This window comes from Acanthaster planci, linkage group LG19 (genome assembly GCF_054643075.1).
Source record: "Acanthaster planci isolate LZ-2023a linkage group LG19, COTS_SCS, whole genome shotgun sequence".
Classification (NCBI taxonomy): Eukaryota; Metazoa; Echinodermata; class Asteroidea; order Valvatida; family Acanthasteridae; genus Acanthaster; species Acanthaster planci.
Window position 1 is genome coordinate 2,207,628 of NC_141795.1, and position 17,563 is coordinate 2,225,190.

General features: G+C 40.4%; 1 protein-coding gene across 1 annotated transcript; it reads left to right on the forward strand.

Annotated features, from left to right (window-relative positions):
* The first annotated feature begins 1,848 nt into the window (after nucleotides 1–1,848).
* On the forward strand, nucleotides 1,849–17,406 carry LOC110986421 (MOB kinase activator 1B). Its single transcript, XM_022248688.2, has 5 exons — nucleotides 1,849–2,062; nucleotides 10,400–10,566; nucleotides 11,194–11,287; nucleotides 12,183–12,316; nucleotides 12,850–17,406. Exons 1-5 carry the CDS (start codon nucleotides 2,049–2,051, stop codon nucleotides 13,086–13,088), a joined length of 648 nt encoding a protein of 215 aa, XP_022104380.1. The 5' UTR covers nucleotides 1,849–2,048; the 3' UTR covers nucleotides 13,089–17,406.
* The last annotated feature ends 157 nt before the right edge of the window (nucleotides 17,407–17,563 follow it).

Sequence of the window (17,563 nt, forward strand, 5' to 3'; positions counted from 1 at the left end):
GTGGGAGAGTCCTGTTTCTGTATGGATTTTGGATTATTTTCTAGGGTTGAGTGTTTATAATGTTGTAATTTTTCTTGTTTCCTATTCGTCAGAGTGTCTAGTGCATGTTTTTGATTATTATCCTGTACTCTATTTTATAATTGTTTGTCTCTGTGTGTTTAAATCTTTTTTCTTTCTGTTTTGTTGCTTTGTAAATGTGCCTGGAGGGCTACCAGATAGTTATTAGGGTAACTTATTAGCAATCCGGCAGGGGCGCTCTTTGTCATTTTATTGTATTGACCTGCGAAATAATAAATGAAATGAAATAAAATATGCAATTATGAATAACTACATATCACCAATGGGAGTCCAATTGGCTTATCCGACAAGAGGGACTTCAGACCATGTTGTACAGTAAAGGTTATCCAAATGAGGGCGCCTTATGCGACCTGCCTGGCCGAGCGCGACGACCTTCGCTGTAGTGCGTACAGGCTGAAGGGATGACTGACTGGGGTAGAGCAACATAAGTCCGACTTGATTCAACCATGATTCAAGTCTAGTGCGAGTGATCCGGCTTGCCACGCGCGCCTTGACGAAAGGCTAGGAAGTTGCGTGATTTGAGGGTGAAATGCTGGTCATGCCGCTCGGCAAGACATCGCCCGTACGTTTTTTTTCTGGAGTACGCTAGACATAGAGATCGTAGTGTAGTAAAGCTGAAGGTGGCAGGTTCAAAGGCCTACTTAATTATAGCATCAAAGGTAACTGTGCCCTCACATGATGATAACGTGATAACACTAACTCAAAAACTAAATCTTGGGATTTGAAAAAGTAAAACTGTCCCTTTACCGTTCCGTTTCTTGATAAGGAGCAGTCTTTTCCTGGGGAGTCGGGTTGGCAAGGTAGTTCTTTCTTCGCCTTCCACCTCTGTGGTCCCGGGTTCAATTCCTGGCCCGGTCCACATGTGGATTGGGTTTCAGTCCCTACCTGACTCCGTGGGTTTCTCCCAGAATATTGTTCTGGGGTTTTCCTCCCACCTCTAAAACTGTAATTGCTTCTTAAAGTCTCTTCTTTTCTGATGTTGGTGAATGTGGGCCGGTTTTGCGGCTGCCCAAGGCGCCCTTGTATGCCATCGGCTCAGCCATGTTTAAATGTATTCATTGCTCCACGCTTAATGTCTTCATTGTACAGCGCATTTGAACATATCTATATGAAATTGTGCTTTATGAATGAATAAATTATTATTATTTTTAATTATATTAAAACATATTTTGGACTGGCATAATTCGGTTTAACTCGTGCACGTCCATATCCCTCATCATGTGAGGGCGCTGTGACTCTGTCATTGTGACGAGCGGCTAATATCTCACAGGTCCCGTTGTGAATTTGTTAGTGCTTTAACAACCAATATGTCTTGGTTTGTCCTGCAAAATTCTCTGCTCATTTGCCAGAATGTGTGACTCCTTTCTGTTTGAAAAAGGGTAGTCAACATCTTCGCTGAAAAGAGGAATCAATTCACGGGCGGGCCTTTTCTCGCCTCGTCCTTATCCTTTACCATATAAAAAGTCCCTTTTTTCTCAAGGGACCCCCTGCCCAAGTAACTATCTATTATGGTTTCTGTCTTTACCTTGGAGTTAGATTTTATCAATTTAACAGTTTTTCATATTCAACTCTATGGTCTTTTCAGAAAACGTTTATCCGTGTTGAGAGAGAGATTTAGTCCATCAAAATAACCGTTCTCAAAAAAAAAAAAATTGTCATTACAATCAAAAGAGAGGGCGCTACTTTCCCATCCCACGTATTAATATAATGCCCAGTATGCTTCACGAATGCTCGTACACATGTACATGTACATCTACAGTACATGTACATGTACATGTATGTGTCACATGCGCATATACGCACAGTCAGACTTACTAACTTACAGTGCAGAGTGACGCGTAAATGACCCGGCTACGTTGTGAATTTCTTCCAACTGTGTCTGTTGTGTTTTCTCGTGGTACTGCGTACATATGTTGTAGTTTTCTCACAGGGTAGATGAACAGCAATAACCAGCCACCGTGGCGTCGAAAATGAGCTTTCTGTTGTGAGTATCTGTGGGCTTAGTCCGTGTTCATATTCTTTTGTGAATCGAATGTGTGTGCATGACTGTGTGATGACGGGTAGCCCTGCGACCGGGTCCGTCGTAGCTTTCTTACCGTTGTCACTTACACAACAGCCGATCCGTATGCCTAGGTGTACACACAGAAAACCTGTATCCTAGGCCTAAGTAATAATTGTTGGTGTGTTATTTCGCCACTCTCTGCGCTGACTCGGACACCTGTGTATTTGACAAAACCCCATATAGTCCTGAAGCTTAACAACATGCTAAGGACACCTCTACTTTTTTCTTCCACTCATTTTTGTGTGGGCCAAAGTTACAGAGTATAGTTAACTATGACCAGATGACTAGAGGATGTAGATTAGCATTACTTCTTCAAGATGACATCTGAATCTACTACGAGAGGGCGTTCAAAGAAGATATGGACGGGCATTTTGTGTTCATTCGAGGGCTTTCACAACGCGAGGTCACAGCGAGGCAAAAACAGCTCTGACTTGTAATTAACACGTAGGAGGTCCTACCTTGTTTTTACTGCGACAGGTTGTGAAGTTCGCTGATGTCACGAAGCGTTGCATCCCTCTGTATAGGCAGGGACTGTGCAAATCATTAAGCTGAGTGTTGAGTCAGCTTTTCTTTAGCCAACAGGTGATCAACACATGATACGTGGAAGAGCTGTAAAATAAAATGCCAAATCTATGAGTGCCTTCAAACTGGACTCCATGAATTTAATATATATATGGGTGTACAAAGGCTTATGCCTGTCACTTTTACTCATCAGCCGTCAAGTAATCGGTAGTGTCTAGCTGGAGTAAGCAGTCCCTGCTTGGAATTTGGAAACCCATCTCTTGGCCTAACGCAGGCCTACATGTACATGTTTATGTTCATGCTTCGCGACTTCTCAGTGGCCATGCCATGAGCCGCAGAGCTGGGTTTCCAAGTAAACTGAAAAAATGTAAGTAATATATTTAAAAAGCCAAGGTATATCAGTCCCAACATTGAAGAAAAGCAAGTCAAATGCCATAAATAGTGACTCTTGTCTTTAATAATGTAGTGTTTTTACTGTATTTCTCGCTGTAAAATGCAAACTTTGTCTTTGCAACATTTGAGGGCTCTGCCTTAGTGTTTTGTGTTACAACATGTGGCTGTGTACAGCAGCTGAAGCCATAAGCAGCTAATTGTTTGCGTTCATGGATTCGTCACACACTGTGTGCTCCTCCCCAGTAGTGAGAAATACTTCAGCATCAGGCTAGACATGTAAAATAAAAGCATATGATCGGTGCGATTGTTTGATCTTTGCATGATTGGTCCGTCTTATTGCATGACTTGTCCGCAGTTCCACCCATTAGGTAGTCACCTGTCCTTTCTCTTTCACGGCTGTTGAAGATTGTTCTCAAAAAAGGTTGGTTAAGTTGGAGATTTCATGCAGGATCGACCAATCACGCAGACTCGGAGCGATCGAGGTGTTGTGCAGATCAGCCGATTAGCCCGATACTGGACAAAGTTGAGCCATCATTTCAGGTTTCAGTGCATTATTTCTTGTATGTGCTCTGTATAATCTGATTCATACACAGTAGGTACCCAAATGCATAACAATTTTTTTTTTTTTCGTGTCAATAAACATTTATATCCCAAATAGTCCACATAGCATTATGTTGAACTGTTTCGGGTTACACACAGTAGCATTTACGGTATCTCTGAGTTTTGGCTCCTCAACAGTAAACCCAGGCCACTAAAAGTCCCCCTTTCAGGATATGTTTTCAGTAGTTTAATATGTTGCGACTGTCAATTCTGCGTTAAAAACCAAAAACTTTGGAATACTTACAGGGTTAAAGCACACACCCCTTAAAATAGCAGAATGCAGTTTGATTGAAACACCGAATCTGCCAACAACAGTGTTTTTTATTCACCTTGACAAACTGGCAAAAGCTTGTTTTGTTATTTTCCTCATGACGAAAAACAAAGACACTGATTACGATAAATAATAGATTGTATTTGTGGCACCGGTATGACTCATGCTTATTACATGTACAGTACGTGCACCTATGGTGTAAAAAAAATTCTCTATCGGGTGTAGTCAGAGATACAGGGTGAATCTATTTATATCCACCAAAACTGGATGTCAGCATGGGGGTATTAAATGAGTGGGCTACATGTAGATTTTTATTACCCAGGTAATAAATGGTGGCTTTGTACTCTAGGTAATAAAAGAGACTGTTTGGTACAATGAATGTATAAAGGCTGCTCTGTGATGTCTCGTCAACAAGGATTCCTGAATTGAAAAATGAAGAGCTAAGTTGGAAAGCTGGGGTTGGCTATCAGTTTGGGAGAATTTTCACACCCTTCCCTGTCGCCCCACCCACTTTCACTCCCCAGAGTAATGCATTTTAGTGTGGAGTTTCACATAATCCTTTTGAAAGTGCTGTGAGGTCTCACCGAAGGTAACGAGAGAAGAACGCAACAAGTAAGAAATGAGATGATACATGTTGGTATATTTTGAAGTATCTCTGCATATCAGTGGTTCTTATTCTCTTAGAAGCCTCTTTTAAATGCTTTTCATTGGGTTTCACATACCTTGCTTAATCCCACAAATTCCTTCAACCCAGCGGGCAGGTTGCAGAATATAACAAAAACAAGTCCTTTGTTCTGACCACTCAGAATGCTGAAAATAGCAGCCTGGCTGAAATTTACACACTGGTGAATATTTCAGTGGGTTGGTTTCACTTCGATACGGACCTACGGTGCGACTTCTATCTGCTCTGTATTACAGATGTGTTTTGATATTCATGACTTGGTTAATTTGGGCGTGATGAATAGTTTCCTGCTGGTACAGTATTCTTGGGACCCACACCAGACAGCGGATGCCTGGGTGTTTGTTTTTAGTCAAACATTAATGGTCCCAAGGGGAGTGGTAGCGGCTCATCTGCATCCTCACAGTCTCTATCATAAATGTTTGATTTCTCAGATTAGCATAATTGCATTCCATAGATCATACACGGACTGTACACTGCACAATGTGTCATTAAAATTCATGTGCTTTTGACCCCGTGACCCCATCATTTTGAAGGAACGGGATGTGTACTTGTCATTTTCCTGACAAAAATAGTTGCTAAATGTCAGGTTTCCTCAGTTGGGGAATTACAGGTTCACAGTGTGAATGCGCGGGGGGTCAGCCCACTTCACTATTGAACATGTACACGTACACCTGTACAGTACGTGTATATTTTGCCGGTGTACATAATATGTGTTGTACATATTCAGCTGGTTTCAATTTCGTAGAAGTGTATCAATCTGTGTGTCTCGTAGGAAGTGTGGCATGCACCAATGGTATTTGCATTTTGTGGCTGTGGTCATAGGTTAGTTTGCTAATTGACCATCATGCATCCCGATTGTTTTGGCTTCAAAAAAAAGTAAAGAATGAAAGAAGGAAACAGTTTACCTACCTATGCCTGTTTGTTGGTGTAATAGGAAATTAATACGATTATTTCTTTGTTTGGCCTAACATGGGTTTGGCCTGCAGTGAATTGGGAAGAACATGTACACCATATTTCTAAAAGATGCACAAATTCGAATAGAGTGCACGTAAGTCTAAAGTACTTGGCTGTGGCTAGATACATGTACATGTATTACACACGAGTCTATGGTAGTGGCCGTAGCCAGTTCCTATTGAGTCGTGTGTAACTTCAAGCCTCAACCAAGTTTCAGAATAAAACTGTTGTGGGTACTAGTTTCTGAGGTTTGGTCATGAAAAGTACTTAAATGTACTAAGCAATCAAACTAGTTAACTACAACCCTTGAAATTACTCAGTTGTGCCAATTTGCATCTTATTCAATTTTTGTGTCGCTATTTTGATCTATATTTTTGAGCCTTTTAATTTTTTATGCAAATGTAAATCTGTATATTCATGAGCAAAACTATGATGTCATCTTGGACTTTAAAAAACAACAATAACCACCTGCCAGAATTTTCTATGTTTTGCTGTAAAAAAGTTTTATGTCTTTGGCAGCTTATTGTATTTTTGTAAGTACATGTATGTGGCATTGAGGCAGTGAGCTACCTATTTTCAGAAAGGTTTTCAACTTCAGAACAAATTTGGGTTTAAGAAATTTGAACATGAAAATGTTAACAGTGTCTTTACCAATTTACATCACACTGCAACAGCACCCTCACTTACCTGGAAAAGCTTGGACAATTCAGTGAACTTTTTTCAATTAAAGTCCTAAAGGACTTCAAACAGTTTTCATACATCAAGCAAAAGTATAATGACGTGCATGTGGATGTGTGAAAATGAGTGTAGGAAAATGAATTGCAGGTATCCTTGAATGTGTTTTATTCAGGATTGAATTGAAGCTTCCTTGCTTCATCAGATTCACGTGGATTGAAGCTGTGTGTTGAGAAGAGTTTGAGTGAGCAGAGCTTTAATTGAATTCATAAGGAATGCCATGTCAGGTCTTTTTGACATTTCCTTGTTTACAAATTCCAGAAAAGAGAGTTGAGATTTTATATCTGGAGGAAATGCACATAACACACTTAAAGAGCACTTCTAAGGAAAACATGTTTTCTCTGATTTTATCTGTTCAAATAAATATATGGCAGCAATGCATGTAGCCATTGTTTGGAATACACAAGGGTTTATCCACTGCGAATACTGGGCAAGGGTTTCCCTCATTTTCTCTTAATGACACAATCTACATTCAGAATTCGCATCTTGGCATGAACAGAAAAAAGCCCTTTGAAACTTGTTATAGTTGAGCTCTAAAGACCAATGACACTACATTCGATTTGGATGCTTCCATATTTATATGAGCAGATAAAATCAGAGAAAACATGCTTTCCTTAGAGACAAAAATTCTCCAAATGTGTTTCACAAACTGGCAACTGTACATGTGTGATTCTGTTCAGTTTTATAGCTGCTTGTGTTTGGATTAATTTTACGTCAACGTTAGAAAAAAAATGCATCACTCAGCATTTTTCTTTGCCTGTGTTTGTTGAGCTGTCAGAATTGGATTCATTTAATCAAAAGTAATAGGTTCATGTACAAGGTTGTAATTAGTTGGTCATTCCAAAAAAAAGAAGAAAAAAAGGCATTGGTCCATAGCAAAAGAAGCGGCTTGGCAGAAGTTTCCTTTAAATTATTCATCAAATGGAAGTGTCGGCTTTGGTTATCAGAATGAAAAACACCCTCTGTGTGGGACAAGAATGCCAAAACACCAGCCCAAGGCAATGTAATAAAAGATCAGGGTCACTGGTCAACATCAGGTCACCTTATCTGGCCTTAACTTCAGATAATTATTTTGACCAATTGTAAAGTTCCTGGACAGAATAGTACATGTGTACACATACAGGCTCTTAATACAAGAGTAAGGCATTGTGTGTACTGTACTTGCACTTGTAGATTGGAAGTAAATACAGTTGGAGTTGAGATATTGTTTGCAAGGCAAAACAAAATCTTTTGGAAGCCTAGCAGTGTAGAGAAAGATTGTTCATTTACGTACGTGTCCTAGTACAGTTTTAGGCATACAAATTTGTTGGAATCCTGTGGTAACTATTGTACTCGGAGAGATACCCAAAACTATGTGTAGTTAGGAAAACGCACGTGTACTCGCACAGGGTAAAAGACTTTCCCTGTGGATTGAAGTTTCTACCTGTGTAGTGGATCCCAAGATAAACCCAATTTCCCCTCCTTGGACTTTGACCAGGGTTTGCTGATTTAAACAGATAGTAGGGCCAGCTTGTCTCCAATTTTATTGAAATAAAAAATCTGATTGAAATGAATAAATCCGAATTTTTTTTAACTTAAATTTAAAAAATTGAAAAATCAACAACCCTGGTTTTGACTTGCAGAATTTTCTAGTACTTTTTGATTGTTTGCGGATGACCAACACTTTGTTCTGAGCCATTTTATTTAGTGTCGGATGTGGAATGAAGCAAGGCTGTCAAGCCATGGAAGTTTGACAAACAGTTGGCAAGGAACATGCCTGTCCGGATGTGAAACATGATATAAATAAAAATCACCTTGATGGAAAATAAACTCATAGGAAGTTTTAATGTTAAACCTTTATAAGACAAAAGTAACTATGCAAACAGACACAATTTGGTTTTACAGAAATACAAATTTTGCGAAACATGATTAATGTTTCCTGGTTTCTCCATCACCCGTGAAGGGTTTTGTTGTTAAATATTTCAATGTATATGTAAACAAAGCTTTCAACAGATAAATTTGTGTTCAAGAAAGATATAATCTTTCATATATACAGTGTTGTCTTTTGGTACTGAATGCTATCACTGTTTTGCACTAAGATTAAAAAAGCCCCAAACCGCAAAAGACGTCACTCGGCATAAGCACAAACAAGTCAGAAGTGCTAGGTTCACATCCTGATCTGACATGTAGATCTGATTGTTTTGTATAGGACTGAAGATACCGAACCTGATACATGTTCATGTACTAAAGTTTGATAGAACACAAGTGATACCCACGTTGACCCTTCACCCCTGATTAAATTCTGTGTGTTAATAAATCACATGGTACATGTACAGTGCGTATGTGCCTTCAAAACAACTTGCATGTACATGTACATGTACATGTACGTACACATGCATCAGCAACATGGAATCTGGGCTGCGCTTGAGTCTGATAAGGACATGGAAAAGTAAAGATATTTCTGTGAACCACCTGGAGGTTCTGTGTTGCCGTGAGGTATTTTTAGCACTGATTGTAAAGCCTTTTATGGGGCCCATGCCTTGCGGGCAGTGACTTTCATTCTTATCGCCGGCTGAAGCAGTTTTTACACAACGTGGCTTTATGCATGAGGCGTGCATTTATAATGACTTCTTGTGAATGGTACAGAAAGCATGAGTCTACTGTTGGCTCATGTACTGTGTAGGTTACATGCTAGGGGAGATCCAGAACCAGACAGGGGGGGCCAAACTTGGGGTGTTTTTTTGGGGGGGGAAGGGGCAAAAAGTGTGCATTTTTTGTCTTCATGTAATCTTTTCTGGCTGGTCTTAGGGATAAGGCTACATTTCAAAGCTTTTCAAGTGTTTTTTGAAGGAAGGGAAATGAAAACAAGACAAAAATTGCCCTTTCATTATTTTTCAAAATATTTTTTTGGGGGGGGAGGGACATTGCTTTGTTAACCCCCCCCCAATCCACACTTGGCTTCATGTACATACTTGTATGTGACCAAGCTTCTGTGACTTTCAAAATGATTGGCAAAATGCCAAATAAAAACCACCATCAAAATCTAACCCTGTGTCAAGTGTTTTTGGCTACTCACAAAATCAAGATTACTGGAGTGTAAAGATCGTTTCAAGGATTGTGCTTAAAGTCTTTTCCTTGAGCCCTTTAAGCTACATGTACAAGAAAAGAAATTTGTCTTCGTTTAAGTGTTGATTGGATTGGATTTATTGACAGTTTTGCAACTTATTTCCAACGGGGTCCCTATTGAGTTAGGAAAAAGGTCCAGTTTTAGAGGCAGGAGGAAACCGGAGTACCCCGAGAAAACCTGCGCATGGACTGGAAACCATATGCAGTTAAAGCCTGGGCCAAGCCGGGACTTAAACCTGGGCCTCACTGTTGCAAAGCGAGGAAAGAAACGCTTCGCTAACCCGCTCCCCTAAGTGATAATATCACTTGATATAGTGCAAGTTGCTCAAAGAAAAATAGGAATGAAAAAAAGGAAAGGGATGGTTGCCATCAGGTGTTTCAAATGGAACTTGAATACATCTGATTAAACAGAAGGGATATTGTCTTTTTGTCAACATAGTATACACTGCAGGACTTTCACCCCTCTCTGGAGGCTCACCAAATGAATCCAGTCACCCATATTTTCCTCTTTCATAGTTAGGCCAACTTTTATTTATGAACCAAAGAAGGCTTTGTTTCTGGGCAAGTCCACCGTTTCTTTCACACCATGTCCCATATGTAATAGGCATTTTATTTTGGGAAGAAATTTGTGGATTTCAGTGTTTCTTTTTTACTGCCCGGAATCAGGATGCAGACTATCACCAATAATTTGTGCAGTATTGTTGCTGGTTTATTTTGGAACAAAAGTCCATCACAAGTCATTTGGTCTTGAGCCAAGTCACAAGAAATTCAAATGAGCTGTGGCAAAAGCGTTCTTTTGTCATTTCTTACCCTGTTACTTATGACTGGCCTTTTGAAAGGACTTACTGTGTGATGGACTTGAATGTATAATCTGGGAAGCGGTTGAACTGCACTGTACATGCTTATTCCTCCAGGAAAATGATGATTAAAAAAGGAATCATGTAAATAAATAAACGCGATTCTTGCCGTGTTTGTAATATTTTCTTCATTTTAACAGCGGCGGAAGGTCGACAAAGACCTTCAAGCCAAAGAAGAACATTCCAGAGGGGACGCACCAGTATGAGTTGATGAAGCACGCTGAGGCTACCTTGGGCAGTGGCAACCTGAGGCTGGCCGTGGTCTTGCCGGACGGGGAGGATCAGAACGAGTGGGTGGCTGTCAACAGTAAGTGCAGAAAGATCGCATCCGGTGCACACGGCTTACCGACGAGGGTGCTGTACCGAGCGAGCTCTGTTGCCGCGCTGACGGCGAGTCCCTTTTTTTTGTGGAACCAGGAGGCCATGTGGGAAGCCGCTCTGCACAGGGACAAGAAGTCGCATGCTTTGACTTGAGCAGCGATGGTCCTGTGGTGGGAACTCACCGCATGTGTGCATGGGTTTACATGAGTTGTGGCTCAGCATGCATTCAGCACAGGCAGTTGAATTGTGTTGATTACACGGTCTCTGCGTGGATGGAACTCACCAGTTTGCTTAGAAAAAAAAAAAACCTCAAAATTGACCCCCCCTTCCACTGAGAAGAATTTTGGTTCACATTCATTACTAGGTACTGCAAAAAAACATGGAAACGTTTTTCCACTTGAGTGTAAAGGTGTTGAAAAAATTTTTTCACTCGTTTAAAACGGTGTCAAAATGTTTTCCTACTGTTGGAAATTGTCACATTTTGTGGAATACACATAAATTCCCTTGGAGCTGAAAAAGTACGGAAAGCATTTCCGATGTACTGCAGTTAGTGCCACTTCTGCAGTTAACAGTCTCTTCTGGCCGTTTCTTTTGTCTTTTTGTTTCATGTCAGCTGTGGACTTTTTCAATCAAATCAACATGCTGTACGGCACCATCACAGAGTTCTGCACGTCTGAATCATGCCCCGTCATGTCGGCAGGCCCAAAGTGAGTCAGGTGACGGGACTTTTGGAGTCTCACCATAGCAACAGCATTTTGGGAAAGGTCACACATGTATATCACGCACCTTTTAATCCCTTTTTGATGTGAGAATGTGGAGATCAGTTACATGCCACTGACACAGTCCTTCTACGGCCATTTGGCAAGAAATTACTTGCTTATCATTTGTGTATCTTATGGGTTGGCTTGGAAATTCACCCAAATGGTTTTGACTGAATCAAGGGGTCTTGACTTGTCATATTTGGGTCACTTCCATGAGGTTGGGGCACAATTTTTGACGGTGTCAATTGTTACATGGGTTCCGTAAAAATGAACAGCTATTTCCCTGCATGTGTTTTCCACATTGGCATTGTTATACATCTTGCAAGGCTGAATACAGAGGTGTGTGTTATTTTCACTGAGTAAATGACGTACTCTACAGGTCATGACACGTGGTAAAAATCTGGGATGTAACAAGCACACCGTCACAAATTGTGCCCCAACCTCATGGAATGACCCATTTATGTGGTCAATCTCTTTTTTTTTTCCACCCAGAACTGTTAATTGTGCTTGTGTCGTGTCAGTAGTTAGGTCATCTTCTCATCTCTCGAAGTGTGATAGGAATATCTTTGTACCGTGTGGGAAAAAAAATGAAGGTATTGGTCCGTGTTTTTCATGGGACGTGGTAGAACCAGCTCATTAAGCCATCCGATTGGTTTGCCATAGCCATGTTTCCGAGTGAGTTCAATTTACACAGTGGCAGTAGTCATGTTGGGTGCAAAATCTCAGAAAATTCACAGCGCGGTGGGGAGCCCCCTCTTGACACAAGGCTGTGCAACGTTTTATGTCCTACCCAGACAGAGAACCTTTTCAGCATCATTTAATTTGATGTCATTATTTGTAGGTATGAATATCACTGGGCGGACGGGCAGACGGTCAAGAAGCCTATAAAATGCTCAGCGCCCAAGTACATTGACTATCTCATGACGTGGGTACAAGACCAGCTGGATGATGAGATGATATTCCCCTCAAAGATTGGTGAGACAGATTCCATACAATCTAGTCAGACAGGTCTTAGTCTAGTGGTCAGTTTCTCGAACATCGGGGGAAACCGTGCACCTTACTTCAACTTTTGCACGGCAAATTTTTGGCATAGATATTATAAATATCTCAGACCAGGACGTCTACAGCTTATACGTTGGTCATTTCTTTATGATTTTCAAATGCTCAACAAACAGTCACTGAAAAGGCTCTGATCCCACCTTATTCACGTTTTTTTCTTTGCTGGAACTGGGTGGTAGTTCTCAATGGTTTCTCATCAATAAAAAGAATTTCCATACCCTTAAGGAAGCTGTGAATATCTTTTTTAAAGGTATCAATAAACTAGCCCTAGTAGTTTCAAATCCTCCAATTTCGATATGATTTTTACATACACCCTAGGGGGTTAGGGTTAAGGCAATGGCAAGCTTCAGTACAATGGATCGGTCACAATTTGTCAGTAAAAGATGTCTGTTTCTGACTGACCCAATTTCAGCCAATTCTTCTCTCCAATTGAAAAAAAAATCAAACAGGTGTGAGTTTCCCCAAGAATTTCTCCACCATCGCCAAAACGATACTGAAGCGGCTGTTTCGGGTGTATGCCCATGTCTACCATGAACACTTCTCGGAGATCGTCAAGCTGGGGGAAGAGGCTCACCTCAACACCTCCTTCAAGCACTTCATCTACTTTGTCCAGGAATTCAACCTGATCGAGTCCAAAGAGTTGGCGCCCCTCCAGGACCTCATCTCGTTATTCAACGGCAAACCTTAACCCACAATTATTTTTTTTTTATCAAATGTACTTTTAAAAAAAAATGGTACAAAAGACTTATTTTCTTGGATATGGACAGATAAAAATAAACATACTGGTTCCCTGCCATAATACTCTTGTGACATGTAATGTTAGGACAGGTAACCAACTCTGGCAAAAATGAAGTAGTGCATAGTGTCGAGATGCCTGTCTGTTTTTAGACAGTCTGTCTTTTTTTTTATGTCGGGCAAATGCTATGAGAAGAAGTGGTAATCATTATGCAAAAAACAGTAAGACAAATTGGAGAAATCAGTAAGAATTGCAAGGCATGTGGGTAAATCAGATTAGGAGGATGATTTACATGTGCCAGTTATTTTCAAAAATTAACCAGAGTATCCCAAAGTTAGCAGAAATGCTTTCTGAAGATTCTGGACAAACGTGGCCGTGTCTGGAAAACGGGAGGAGTGTGCAGCTTCGGGCCGCGTTATTTCCAGATTGGATACTAAAAGATTAACCAAACACTGCTCTTTCCACTGAAGGTGTGATTTCCACAAGAAATTGTAAGCGCACAAGTTGGGTCCAGATGCAGGATTGCCTCCCACGAATATTGCCTTTTGTGTTCAAGAAGCTTTTTCACCACAAGTTGGTCCGCATGTTAAAAGAAAAGCATTGATCTTGTGTCACATTTTAGAGGTAAGAGGTTACTTTTGAGCAGGTGCTGAAAGTCCAGAGTGAATCAAATGCTTCAGTGAAATTCTCTGCAGACTAGCGACAGCTTGGCATCATTACTCGCGCTCTGCCTCGCACTCATCAAATGAGTTCCTGACATTGAGTTCTCAGTACGTAAATTGGTCCTAACTTCTCTGTAACTGTGTATATTTATTTCAATCTGTTGAAAGACTAAGTCATTGCCGTGCTTAGTCTACAAGCAATGTGTACTTTACAAATAATTGATTTTTATAAGTGCAGTGGTAGGAATTATTTCATATGTCGACAGATGAATATTTTCGTCTTGTTGTTGAATGAAATTATTCTTGCCATTGCACAGATGTGGCACGTTCATTATTGGTTTTTACACAATGCCAGAACAGATAAAGAAAAGAAAATCGCTGCCGTAATAGATCCTCGCATCACCTTAATGTTCAGAAGTTGTTATGACCATGGATCCAGGGTCACCATGTCCTGTTTTTGTGATGCAGCTGTGCTGTGCATTTGAACAAATAATTCAGTGACATGAGACTGGCGCTCTACCAATCAGATGATAGGGATTTATTCAGGCATTGTGTAAAAAAGCGTCAGGGCACTTGAAGAACTTGAACCACATGTACACTCAGAGGTTTGTGAACGCTTCAAGTGTAGACATGTTTGAAAGTTGTGTTCAAAGCTGTAAACATATTTTTTGTTTCATTTTGTGTAAACATTTCTAGTGGTTGTCTGGCTTGTCTTATTTAAATGCTAATGTTTGTAGGGCTGCTGTTGTCTGCTCGCCGCGTCTATAGTTTGTTTTTGGCACTCCCTGTCTCAGCAACCAACTATTTTTTACGTCAGTTCCGGCGTGAAAACCGAAGTGTTTTCAAGTGAAAATGCAATCATCAAGTGCCTTGAAAGGAAGAAAGATCAAACTGTCGCGCCAAATTGTCGCTAGAACCCAGAAATGTGTGTGTGATAAATTGCTAGAGGAAATTTGATCGTGGTAAACTTAGGTTGTCCATTTTTGTAAAATCTCCCTTTTTTGCGGCGTTGTACAGCAGTCCTTTTTAATGGCCACGACCATTTTGTTTGCCCTAGACATGTGCTTTTTATATTTCGAAAAAGTCCGGTGTTACAAAAATTTTTGCTTGCTTATAATGCTACTGCCAAAACTTTTCCAATTTCTTTGCAAACTCAGACTGACTTTTTCTCCTGAATGCCTCGTTTTAACTGTCTGTAGGTTGTTAAAAGCTCGTTGATTAGTAAGTGGAGACTAAAGTAGAGGGATGGATGTTAACAATCACTGTAAAAATATTAAATTATTTATTGAAGTATTTTCACAACTATTGGGTGGCAATCAAAACAGGAATCCTTGTCCACACTATCATGTACATAGCAAAAAGTTGAACTTGGTTTGTTGATAAGGACCTAGTGGCAGTGATCTCCAGTACAGCGCACCGCCCAATGTTTGTTCCAAAGAAGTTACTTGTTAGCTTCTTGGTCAGCTACCCAGTGTTGGAGTTGAGACCATCATAAGACCAGTCACAAGGAACATGGTGCACGGTGAGAAAGGAATGCTTTTGTTCCACTTCACTTGAAAAGTTTGTGGCTTCTGATGGTCTCGTGGGGTCTCATGATGGAGGTAAGAAGTCTCAACCACAACACTGTAATTTATCCAGATTTTGCTGATTATAGTACAGTATTTTGCTGAAAAATAAAATAAACTCCGACAGTTCTCACAGAATGAAATACCATAACTTCAGTGGCACCTGTACAGGCATGCTTAAACTGTAAAGTCCTTGTCTGGTGCAAAATGAATGCCGTTCCACTGTGTGAGCAAATGAATAACTATTTCCCATAATGCACTGCATAGGAGATGCCCTAGTGGTGAGGTGATGACACGTTGTTTTGAATCACTCCTTTGTATTTAAAGTAGGATTGAAAGTATATTCTTGTGATAATTGGAAGGTGAAGGAGGGGTTGAAGGAGCTTGCTCAACTGTGTTGATATACGTCTTTGGCGGTGTTGATAGAGGAGGCAAGAGCCTGACCTTTCTGGTGTTCTCTGGTCAGAAACAAAACTTGACCAAACCCTTTTTGGAAATCTTGGATTCAGTGGCGACGTGGCTCTGGCGCCATTTCGTAAAGCCACAAGCATTTTTGAACAGAATGAAGTGGGCTGTGGCTTCTGCTCCAGGTATCAAGCTGTGAATTACACACAGCCGCAAGATGGGGAGTTTATTTCTGAGCCAGAGCCTTCAGTGATAGCTAAACAGCTTCAATTCTTGAAGCCTGGAGTCTAAGCCAAGTTTCCGTTGCCTGAAGTTTTGATATGACACTGTCAAAATATAACTACATGTATTGTTCCTGTATTGGTTTAGAGAGTCAAACAGGTTGACTCTGAGGGACTTGTTAGACCTCAGAGTGGTAATGCAACTCATCTTAAACAATTCGGGCTAAACTATGTGCGAAGTGCAGTAAGAATCTGTATATAGTCCTATGAAATAGTTTTTATGTGGGATGGGGATAGTTATGAGGCAACCCTTGAGGGTATATTGCCTATTCTTTCGTCACTAGTATGAATGTGTCTTCGGTGGTTACTCAAGGCAAAATTCTCTGCCCATGTCAAGTACCTGTATATACAGCCTTTTTTTGTTTTTGATGTACACAGGGATCAACATTTTCGATTCACACAATCTTACTGGTGTTCTTGTCTCAAGCAAAGCCCCCCCCCATCAGCTAAGAGTTGAGCCACAGGTGTATTTAAACACAACTTGAACGGGTTTAAACTGATGTATGTACATTTGAAGCCGAGCGTTCTCCAAAACAAGGGTCTGCGAAATTGGAATTGCTACGTCTTGGCTTTTCCACTGGTACGCTTCAGTGAGCTTTGCGCTCCAAATATTTACCCCAGCAGTCTGCAATATTCAAAAACATAACGAATTGAAGACTGCTGCACTGGTGCATCTCCTTGTGATTAAAACTGACCTCCCAAACGTCCGCGATTTAATACTCCCAGAAGATTCCAATTAAGGGCGGGGGGGTCCTTTTAATGGGATAGATTACAGACCCGTAAATAAACTTTTTGTTGGTTTGGTGTTTTCCCCGATATACTATCTTGCTTGTAAGTTTTTGCTTTTTTTATAGTTTCATATGTGACGTCGAATACCATTTCTACTTTTTCCTTGAGTATTCATGCGGAGGTGTGGCAGAGTGTGTTGAATTAATTAGATTTTATGAAACATGTCATGTATATAGTTCGCTAGAGATTTTATCAAGGTTATAGTAGTGCTTGGCTTGTCCAGAATTTACACGTTTGTTTCGTGTTGGATACCATGTACATGTACGTATTTATTTTTCGGGAGTCAATTAATTTTGGGGCAGTAATTGTGCAGGGTACTTACAAAGAGTAAGTTAACTTTCAAATGTGTAGTCGGCAGCATCAGATGCTTGGACGACATTGAAAAAGGGTTGTAAAGGATGCTGCATACTTTGAAACAGAGAGTTGCAAGTTTTCAAAATCTGCAGTGCAGATGTTGACTTGAACGAGTTCTTTAGCGTATGGATATCTCACCTTGTTAGTTTTGATTACAGATTATGATCATTAAAAAAAAAATGGAAATATTGTCCTTGATGGCTTACTTAAAGCAGACAGTTGTCAACTGTTTGTCATTCTTTTCCCGACTTTCATCAGGCAATATCTTTTCAAACCATCTTGATAATTTTCACATTTCCAGGTCTAAACTCCCAGTAAAATTCATCCATGCGCCTGTCACAGACCAGCTTCTCAAACTACCCAGAAAATCC